General features: G+C 45.5%; 1 protein-coding gene across 1 annotated transcript; it reads left to right on the forward strand.

Annotated features, from left to right (window-relative positions):
* Window positions 1-216: 216 nt before the first annotated feature.
* LOC119325312 (E3 ubiquitin-protein ligase UPL3-like) lies at window positions 217-10255 on the forward strand. The gene is made up of 18 exons (XM_037599060.1): window positions 217-1202; window positions 1503-1613; window positions 1792-1908; window positions 2024-2191; window positions 2288-2449; window positions 3063-3302; window positions 3400-3521; window positions 3620-5021; window positions 5856-5948; window positions 6739-8313; window positions 8462-8692; window positions 8785-8889; window positions 8997-9077; window positions 9154-9222; window positions 9305-9433; window positions 9521-9640; window positions 9732-9928; window positions 10033-10255. Exons 1-17 carry the CDS (start codon window positions 462-464, stop codon window positions 9795-9797), a joined length of 5532 nt encoding a protein of 1843 aa, XP_037454957.1. The 5' UTR covers window positions 217-461; the 3' UTR covers window positions 9798-9928; window positions 10033-10255.
* Window positions 10256-11269: the final 1014 nt, after the last annotated feature.

The following is an 11269-nucleotide window of genomic DNA, read 5'->3' on the forward strand; positions in this document are numbered from 1 at the left end:
GGTCTTGTCTGAAACAAAGAGTACAAGTTAGAGACGAAAGAGAACGGTGAAAAAAGACGGAAATGTTTTTCTATCATTACAAAATGTAATAATTAAATAATGTTATTCGGCAGAAAAAGAGGAGGGAAAATATATTTTTTGTTGGGGGAGGAAGAGAAGAGAAGGGAGTGAAAAGGGAGGGGAGGGGAGGGGAGGGGGAGTGAAGTCAGTGGCAAAAATCGCGTCTTTCTCCTCCGCGTGTTCACTGGCTAACCCTCGAGAAATCCCCAAATCCCACGCCATTAGCGTCGCCTCCCCCCTCCATTAGGGATCCCCTTTCCTCCTCCGCACCACCGGATCGATTCCCCCTCCGGCGATCCGCCCGCGGGGACTAATCAGGCGCAGATCCGCCCGATGCGCCCGCTGCCGCCGGCCGCCTAGGCACGGCAGCGAGCCGCCCCGCCGGACCGCCCGCCGCGTGCATGGAAACGCGCAGCCGCAAGCGCGCCGCCGCCAGCACCTCCTCCCCGGCCTCCTCCTCCAAGCGCGCCCGCACCGCCCCCGCCGGCCGCCCCGGACCGCCCGCGATGGACCCGTCCCCGTCCTCCCGCCGCCGGGCGCGGGCCGCGGCGGCGGCCGCGGCCGCCGCAGCGGAAAAAGGCAAGGACTTGGACCCCTCCTCCACCTCGAACCCCGCCCCGCCGCACCACCACCACCACGAGGAAGACGACGACGAGGAGGACGACGACTCTGCCGCCGCCCCCTTCCCGCCCTCCTTCACCTCCGCCAGCACCGCGCTCCAGGGCCTCCTCCGCAGGCTCGGCGCCGGGCTCGACGACCTGCTCCCGGGCTCCGCCGCGGCGGCCGCGGCCTCCTCCACCACCTCCGCGCAGCTCAAGCGGATCCTGGCCGGGCTGCAGGCCGAGGGGGACGAGTCGCGCCAGCTCGGCTCCCTCATGCAGCTCTGCGAGATGCTCTCCATCGGCACCGAGGACTCGCTCGCCGCCTTCCCCGTCGACGCCTTCGTGCCGCTCCTCGTCGGCCTGCTCCGCGAGGAGGACGGCCCCGGCGCCAGCCCCGAGGTCATGCTGCTCGCCGCGCGCGCCCTCGCCAACCTCGTCGACGTGCTGCCGTCCGCCTGCTCCTCCGTCGTGCACTACGGGGCGATACCGTGCTTCTGCGCCCGGCTCCTCACCATCGAGTACATGGACCTCGCCGAGCAGGTGAATTGCCAAATTAACAGACCTAGAAATTAATTGTTCAATCTACAATACAAGGTAGCTGAAGTTGTAGCTGGTTTTCTTTTCTTTGCGTCTGCGAAATGAATATGCTGTTGCTTAGAATTTTGCATGTGTGCGCGCCATATTTGGATATATGTTGTCGTGAATCATGGATGTATCTACTACCTATTTTACAGTCTAGGTAGATTCGCATGGGAGACAAACATGTCTTCTTGCTCCCCTCATGCATTCACTTGCCAATATACTGACAAATGACGGTATATGTTTTTATGATGCTCCTAGTCTCTGCAAGCTCTGAGGAAGATTTCACTGGAGCATCCGACCGCCTGTCTGAGAGCTGGTGCACTAATGGCCGTCCTGTCGTATCTGGACTTCTTCTCCACTGGTGTTCAGGTATTTATTCGAATTCAACTCCACGGTTTCTTCATTGGAATGTAGTTCATTTTGTCGTATTCACCGAGCATGCGCCTTGGTTCTATTTTACTTCACTTTTGTTTCCCCTGTTTTTCCTGTGTGCACTATTTGCTTCTACTTACCATATGTGTTCCTTGGTGGACATGCATTCTTCTAGAGAGTTGCATTGTCTACTGCTGCCAATATTTGCAGAAAGCTACCCTCTGATGCATCCGAGTTCGTCATGGAAGCGGTACCGTTGCTCACTAATCTCCTACACCACCATGACTCTAAGGTATGTGCCTTCGAAGTCCATGCCTCTGACCCGTGATTTCTTATTACGAACTTCGAATCCTGCCAGGGCATACACATATTTGTTTCAACCTTTTGTTTTTGCACATTGATTACAGGTGCTAGAGCATGCTTCTGTTTGTTTAACACGCATTGCAGAGGCCTTTGCTCACCATCCAGAAAAGTTGGATGAGCTGTGCAATCATGGCTTGGTTGCACAAGCCGCTAACTTGGTATCCATCAGCAACTCCCCAGGCCAGACATCACTGAGTACATCGACATATACGGTATACATGAATAAACATGTTTTGCTATCCTTCCGTATTGTTTACTTTGGCCTTCTTTTGTTGCCTTGCTTAAGTGTGGATTGCTGACCCTTTCAGGGTTTAATCCGTCTTCTCTCAACATGCGCGAGTGGATCGCTGTTGGCAGCCAAAACACTTCTTCTTCTTGGCATTAGTGGCACCATTAAAGAAATTCTTTCAGGGTCTGGGTTGGTTGCTGGAACATCCGTCGCCCCAGCTTTGTCAAGGCCTGCTGATCAGGTGACTACATCTATCACTGGCTTTACTATTCTGTGATGTTAGCTTTATGGCTAGTTTTTACCATCTTTGTTCGCATTCTATTGAAACTGACTACTTTAGCAGACCATGGGAAGGTTTACTAAAAATGTGAAGGTTTCGTAACATTTGTGTAATCATACATGCAAGCCACATGCGTAATTTTCTTCAGTACTGAAGAGAGTTATGTAGCAAAACTAGTCCACAGTTGTCTTGATGATGATCGTGCAGATTATCATCCAAAGTAAACTATAGAGCCAATAGGAGCATGGATGGCCAACCAATTTAGTTATCATCCTTGATTTAAGCATCTTGCATCAAAACCTTTGAGATTTTGTAAGGAGGCACGAATAGGGCGCAGAAATGCACAAGTAAATCATGCATTCCAACAACCATATTTGGTAGAGTTTCAGAAGAATCTGACATTTGATGGGTATAGATGTGTAGTGTTGTCTGCAGTTACTTCTCTTGCTTAGCTGCTCAAACATTGATTAAAACAATAGAATTGCAAGTGTTTGATTCGGAGCGGGAGGGTGATATATCCTTGCATGCCTTTCTTGCACAAATGGTGTTCATATATTTACTTTTTACCCTGCAGATGTTTGAGATCGTGAGCCTTGCTGATGATTTGCTCCCACATTTGCCTGCGGGGATAATTTCTTTACCAACAAACTGTCGTGTATTTATTAAAGGCTCTTCCACAAGGAGACCTGCTCCCATGAAACAAGATGGGGCTGTTTCAACAGAAAATGAGAGGTCAGGCCATGAGAGTCTATTACAGGAGCACCCCGAACTTCTACAGCAGTTCGGTATGGACTTATTGCCCGTAATGACACAGGTCTGTTCTCATTTTTATTTCTTATTGATGAATATTATTTACAAACTTTTGGACTTATTTTTTGTTCTCATGCTTAATAACCTCTCCTGCCGGACAGGTGTACGGTTCAAGTGTAAATGCACCAATACGCCATAAGTGCTTATCTATCATTGGGAAATTAATGTGCTATAGCTCTGCTGAAATGATCCAGACCCTCCTTAGCACGACAAACATATCCAGGTACTAATACAAGTTTCTACTATGATGTGTGATTCATTTCTTCAATATACAATTCTTCTTTGCTGATCCTTTCTGAGTTATATAAATGTCCCTTGCAGCTTCTTAGCAGGCATTCTTGCTTGGAAAGATCCACAAGTGCTGATTCCTGCTCTTCAGATAGCAGAAATTATGATGGAGAAACTACCCGAGACATTTTCCAAGTTATTTGTGAGGGAAGGTGTTGTTCATGCTGTGGAAGCACTTATATGCCCAGAATCCTCAAATATGGTGCCTCCTCAGGTACCACCACAGGATAAGGATGGTGATTCTGTTATGTCCTCACGCCCTAGACGACAACGTCGTCGTGGGGGTGCTGCACCTACAGAAAACAGTTTGTTAGATGTATCAAACGTTTCCAATTCTGGCATTGCCAGTGCATCGCCATGCTCTACAGAAGTTCCAGTCACCAGCCTCCGTTTTGAAGTTAGCGACCGTGCGAAGTCGTTCAAAGATAAATACTTCCCTTCAGACCATGGTTCCAGCGATGCTGGAGTCACTGATGACCTTCTTAAACTGAGAGCACTGTGTGCAAAGTTGAATACTGCAACTGAAAATGTCGTAACAAAAGCCAAAGGGAAATCAAAAGCCCTGAGCCCTAGCCATTTTGACATCTCACATGATGTGGAGGAACAGTTAGACCTGATAGTAAATGAAATGCTTGCTGAGCTAAGCAAAGCTAATGGTGTCTCCACATTTGAGTTCATCAGGAGCGGAGTCATCACATCATTTCTCGACTATTTGTCATGTGGGACATTCGGGAAGGAAAAGGTATCCGAAGCAAACCTGCCAAAGCTTCGCCAACAGGCGCTTAGGCGATACAAGTCCTTCATATCTGTTGCCCTTTCTGTTGACCATGAAAGGAGTGAAACTCCAATGACTCTTTTGGTCCAAAAACTGCAAAGCGCATTATGTTCATTGGAACGTTTCCCTGTTGTGCTCAGCCAGTCTAACAGAATTGGTACTGGAGGCTCCCGTCTTACCTCAGGTCTTGGTGCTCTAGCTCAACCCTTCAAGTTGCGCCTGTGTCGAGCTCAAGGCGAAAAATCACTTCGGGATTATTCATCAAATATTGTACTTATCGATCCCTTTGCGAGTCTGGCAGCTGTTGAAGATTTTCTTTGGCCCAGAGTTCAGCGCGGTGAGGCTGCTTCCAAATCTCAAGCCGCTTCTGCAAATAATTCTGAATCTGGCACACCTGGTGCCCCTGCTGGTGCATCATCAACACCTGCATCAGCCCGCCGTCCAACAACAAGATCAAAGTCATCTGCTGCAAGTGCTGGTACATCTAATAAGGAGTCTCTAGAGGAAAGCAGTAGTAGTGCAAAGGCTAAAGGCAAAGCCATTGTAAAACCAAGCTCAGCTGAACCGAAAGGACCGAACACAAGGAATGCTAGCCGCAGAAAATCTGCCTCAGAGAAAGATTTGGACATGAAGCAGACACATGGCGACAGTAGTTCTGAGGTATGATTTCCTTTTTTTTTTTGGCATTCTACATGAATAAGAGAACTACAAAAAAGGATGTCGTTGTTATTTCAGTATAGTTTCTTATAAGACTAGTGCATATCCATCTAAGCTGTGATATTAAAAATGAGAAAGATCGAGTTAATAATAATAAATTATAAAAAATGGATGACTTCCTTTTGTTTCTTGTTATGTAGCTGCATCTTGCACCGTAAGCTTTAGAAGGTGCTAGATAATTCAGTGAACTACATCTTCCAGAAAAACATCTGGGAATAGAGAAACATACTAAATCTTGTATTTCTGTTTTTGCACAAACTGTGAAAGCTACTGATATCATAAGGAATTTGTAGCAATATGTGCATGGATTTCATGCGGGTTTGAATCTCGTTATCGTTGTTATGTCTGACACAAGCTGTATATATTTACCAATGATGTAAATCATGTTTGAAAAAGAGGGCTTCATGTTTCAAGGCATATTTGCATAAGTACCAGTGCAATTGGCACATACCCTAGGCTAGCACCAGATATTTAAACATGCATCTTCTTTGGGCATTGTGCCATGCCCATTTTTGTTATTTGTAGCTTGCAAAGAAAGAGATAAAGCTCCCCATCCTTTTATCCCTTTTATATATAACTCGTGGTTGTTTGTTGGCTCTTTCCTGGTGATTTTCTCTGTGATTAATGGTGCTATAGTTTTTGCCATAATGTGCAAGGGTGATTAAGCCATAGTCAACCAAGCTCACGATTGAAAATCTGAGGACAATGTTTGGATTTTTACTTGAGCTGGAACTTTTCCAAGCAATACCTCTTTATCTGTTATGTGCTTATGTGCAGGATGAGGAGCTGGACACATCTCATATTGAGCTTGATGACGCTTTAATGATCGATGATGATGACATTTCAGAGGATGAAGATGATGATCATGAGGTGATAGTTTTTATGATTTAATCCTCTTCATTTTTCTCGTAAATCTCATATGTATTTGTATTTGGAGTATTAATGTGTTCATGAGATAGTTTAGATAGCCAGCCAGTCTGGCCTATTTTACACTCATGCTTAGGTGTAGGTTGGACGTAGCACGATGCATGTGTCTGTTGGCTGTGCGTGGTGAGGGTACTGAACTGAACTGATCAACTGAGCCGAACTACTACTACGTTTTGATCTGGTCGCTTGTCTTGTTGCTGCTGTCCCACTGCTTGCTACTCTGCTAGTGCTAGTGCTATGCATGCATGATCACACACGCACACACCAGTAGCTTCATTGATTGATTGATTCAGACTTTTTGGGAGAGAGATTGATTCTGACTTTTTGGGAGAGAGATTGATTCTGACTTTTTGGGAGAGAGATTGATTCTGACTTATGATCCCGAGTTGAATCTGGTTCAGAGGTTGCAGCACTGGTACAAAAGAGAGACCATGCACCCATGCTCCATGCTCCATGGTGCTTTCTAACACTGTTGGCCGAAAGAAGGCACCATCTTCAGAGTAGGGCGTTTTGGTGCCCAGGCTCTATATTTTCCCTGTTTGACCTAAGTGATCCATCCACAGAGAATACAAAGGCATTGGGGGTGGCTCATATAGTAAATTAGTTTATTGAGATTATAAGCTGTAAGATACTAAACTTAACAGGCATGCTTTAAGATTAGCCCATACTCAACACCCTGAAGATCTTTTACTTCTTTCTGCTTCTAAATAAATAACGATGTTGAGATTCTCAGGTTCTGCAAGAGGGCTCTCTTCCTATTTGTGTTCAAGATGGCGTGCATGATGTGAAATTGGGTGACGCTGATGACTCTAATGTTGGTTCAGCAAGTGATAGCCAGGCGCAGCCATCATCTGGTTCTGGTTCTGGTTCCAGTGCTAGAAACATGATGGGCAGGGGAGTAAATGCTGCTGAATTTCGAAGTGCAGGTGCCTTTGGATCGCAAGGTGCAATGTCATTTGTTGCTGCGACAATGGCTGGGCTGACTTCTGGTGGTGGTCGCGGTGTTAGAGGTGGTCGTGATCGGCGTGGCCTGTCACTTGGGGGTAGCATGAGTGAGCACAACAAACTGATATTCATGGCTGGTGGGAAGCAGCTTAGCAAAAATTTGACCGTATATCAAGCAATCCAACGTCAACTGATGCTCGATGAGGATGATGAAGAAAGGTTCAACGGGTCTGACTTACCAAACGATGGAAACCGATTCTGGGGTGATGTGTTCACGATAACTTACCAGAAGGCTGATAGCCAGGCTGAGAAGGGATCCCAAGGTAGTTCTGCCTCGTTGCATCAAAAATCTGAATCTTGCAGATCTGTTTCTGAAGCACACAAGGTTTCTCTTCTTGATAGCATCTTACAAGGGGAACTTCCATGTGATTTGGAGAAAACAAACTCAACCTACAGCATTTTAGCGTTGTTACGTGTATTAGAAGGGCTGAATCAGCTATCCCCTCGTTTAAGAGCACAGGCAGCATCTGATGATTTCGCTGAGGGGAAAATCGCTACGCTGGATGAGTTATCTGAAACTGGAACCAAGGTGCCTTCAGAAGAGTTCGTCAACAGTAAGTTGACCCCGAAGCTTACTCGGCAAATGCAGGATGTTCTTGCACTCTGCAGCGGCAGTTTACCTTCTTGGTGTAATCAGATCACGAAAGCCTGCCCCTTTCTGTTCCCCTTCGAAACGAGGAGGCAGTACTTCCACTCCACAGCTTTTGGGCTGTCCCGAGCGTTGAATCGACTTCAGCAGCAGCAGGGTGATAACCCCAACACTGGTAGCGAAAGAGAGGTCCGGTTTGGCAGGTTACAACGCCAGAAAGTTCGTGTTTCCCGTAACCGTATTCTGGATTCTGCCGCTAAAGTCATGGAGATGTTCTCTAGTCAGAGAGCTGTTCTTGAGGTGGAATACTTTGGTGAGGTTGGGACAGGGCTGGGTCCTACTTTGGAGTTCTATACTCTCCTGGGCCATGAACTGCAGAGTGCTCGGTTGGGATTGTGGAGATCTAGTTTGCCTTATGATTATTCAGAAATGGAAATCGACAAGAATGGTGTGATCCATGTGGATTCTGACGATGATTTGCCAGCTCCGCAAGAACTCAACTCATCCGAAGATGCCCGGAATCTGGTACAAGCCCCTCTTGGATTGTTTCCTCGCCCTTGGCCTTCAAATGTTGATACCTCAGAGGGTAGCAGATTCTTCAAAGTTGTCGAATATTTTCGCTTGGTCGGTCGAGTTGTGGCGAAAGTCTTGCAGGATGGAAGGCTTTTGGATTTGCCTTTGTCAACAGCATTTTATAAGCTCATACTCGGACAGGTAAGTACATACAGATCCTCTTATTCAGGGAAACAACATTCTTTTTTTTTTTTCATCTTGTTATGCTTGTTCTACTTGAGTTTCTTATATCACTGTATTTCCCTCCATCTTCAGCATTTACTAATGTAAAATGCTTTCTATTTGCTAGGAGCTTGATTTATTCGACATTATCTCGTTTGATGCTGAGCTTGGAAAGACACTGCAAGAACTGCAAGTTCTTGTTGAGCGTAAGAGGTTCCTTGAGTCCGCTTGTGGCAAGGATCAGCTAGAAGTTGCAGACTTGCATTTCCGTGGAGCTCCTATCGAGGACTTGTGTTTAGATTTTACTCTTCCAGGTTTTCCTGATTATATTCTCAAAGAAGGCGAGCAAAACACAATTGTAAGTGATTTGTTTATCTTAGGGATTTTGTGTTTGCATTTGCTCTTTTTTTTATGCGGGGAGTAATAAATACAGTTTATTCTTTCCCTTAGGTTAATATCCACAACCTAGAGGAGTATGTTTCTTTGGTAGTAGATGCGACAGTGAAGTCAGGGATTATGAAGCAGGTTGAAGCTTTCAGATCAGGTTTTAGTCAGGTGCAACCTCATTCTGTTCGCTTGTCAACTCCTTTTAATCATTCTGTTGATGTCTCTAAGACTTATTTATGTTTTCCTAAATGCCTGTGTACTTTTCTCTGTTTTAGGTCTTTGATATCTCATCCCTCCAAATATTTTCACCTCAAGAGCTTGACTATCTAATATGCGGTCGTCAAGAAATATGGGAGGTAATGCTTCATCCACCTGTCTTGATTTCAGTTGTGTTCTGTTACATTTCCACTGAACTGGCCTTGATTGCTGCAGGCTGAATCACTGGTGGATAACATAAAATTTGATCATGGGTTTACTGCTAAAAGTCCTGCCATTATAAATGTAAGTGCGCCTGTATTTTCCTGTATCTTAATCTGGCACTGCATATGTTTAACCGATTTCTTGATCCTCTGCTTGTCTGCAGCTACTCGAGATCATGGCGGAATTTACCCCTGATCAGCAGCATGCATTCTGCCAGTTTGTAACTGGCGCTTCTCGGCTTCCAACTGGTGGTTTGGCTGCCCTTAGTCCCAAGCTTACCATAGTTCGAAAGGTGCCTTCTTGATGTCGACATCTGCTGCATATACGTCTTGGTCATGCCATGTTTCTTTCTTAACTTGCTATCTCTTTTGATTGTCAGCACCCCTCGAGTGGGGTGAGTACTTTGAATACAAGCGGGGTGACAGACGCTGCGGATGACGATTTGCCCAGTGTCATGACATGCGCCAATTATCTCAAACTACCCCCATATTCCACAAAAGTAAGTATGGCTTTATTCTCTGGTGTTTGGTGGTAAGTTTGGCGTGCTGTTGCGTCCCCACTAACTCGCTTGTTTGGGCGTGTTCTCGCAGGAAGTCATGCGCAAGAAGCTGCTCTACGCCATCCTAGAAGGCCGTGGATCTTTTGATCTATCCTGAGCTGATAACTAACGATACAGGGCTCACCATTGGATGCCCGTCAAATTTTATCCCGAATTAGTTTTCTTCTTCGTTGCCTGTAATAACATCATAGGTTGAGGTTACCAGCCGCTCTGCATAAAGCTTGAAAGGTCAGGTTCTGGCTGTTACCAGCCTTATAGTTCTGTTTGGCTTCGTCGTGAAAATCTTTTGCTTCCCCTCATCCTCATGTGCTGTTTGTGTTGCGGCTTTTCAGTTGAACTTGCTGAAGCGGCGAGCCTCGCGAGCACCACCGACAAGTATCAGGAGCACCTTTCCCTCCAGTACATGTAAATAAAATATTTGTCGTAAGGATTCGTTCGTTCGTTGGCGATACCCTGTCCTATGTACCGATTTGAGAATGTTGCTGTGTTTGCTTTGACATTGTGTACATGTGTAACTTGATAATAAATTCGTGCGCTCTAGTGTATTTGAGATTATCTTTGGCTGGTTCTCGAGTTACGGTCTAAACCCTACCGCCCAAACTCGAAAGGTGAAGTGGTCCCTGGCATTTTAACGCAAATAAAGTTTCAAACAGAGGCTGACATGTTAAACCACTCATCTTCCACAATGTTGTGTTTTTAATCAACCGATATGGTCTTATTTTCTCAGATTTTTAACTATTTTGTGGTTCATCTACTGCCTTTTGATGTGGTAAACATAAGAAAAATAGAAGGATCCAAAATGAATTGCGAATCGGCGGCTCGCAGAAGTTGATGGCACCATGTCATGCAGTTCTTTTGCTTTCATGGGGGATGCGAGAGTGCGCCTGTTAAGCTTCGACGATGTGATTTCAAAAAGGCTATCTCTGAAAGAATTTTTTGTAACAACAAAAATTACAATCTCAGAAAGTATTTTGAAGCAATATTTTATTTGTACCCGGGCCTCCACGAAAGCCGTCCCATCAGAAAAATGTGCAAGTGGTTAAAGAACTAAGCAATACTTGTCACTAATTTTTTTTAAACTAATATTTTTCTATTTTTTTGGATTTTATTGTACATCTCAGTTGGATGTGCACCCGGGATTAGTATGACATACTTCACAATTATGAAACAAGGGACAAATTGCTTGATAAATATGCCTTACATTTTCAAATCCGAGTTGAGTTTTTTAATACAAAAAATAGGCAGCTTCGAAGAACAATTTTGACACTAATAGTTCTATCTTACTTGGGATTGCGGACTATGCCTGCCTGGGTGAGCACTCTACGGATGGTTGACCACGATCCCACAAGCCATCAGGAGGCGACAAGTGGCACAGCGTCGCGGCATCATTCCTTGGCCATTTTTCGCCATTGGTCGTTTGATGGCGAAGTCGCCTACTGCGTTGTCCAGCCGGATATAGGCCTCGCCCTATGCGTGCTCGATAGGGATTATGATTATTTTCTCGCTTCCCTAGCCTATATTTGTGATTGTTTCGGCTCCTTGTTTACCCAAATCTTATTTGGTGCATGT

This window comes from Triticum dicoccoides, chromosome 6B (assembly GCF_002162155.2).
Source record: "Triticum dicoccoides isolate Atlit2015 ecotype Zavitan chromosome 6B, WEW_v2.0, whole genome shotgun sequence".
Lineage (NCBI taxonomy): Eukaryota > Viridiplantae > Streptophyta > Magnoliopsida > Poales > Poaceae > Triticum > Triticum dicoccoides.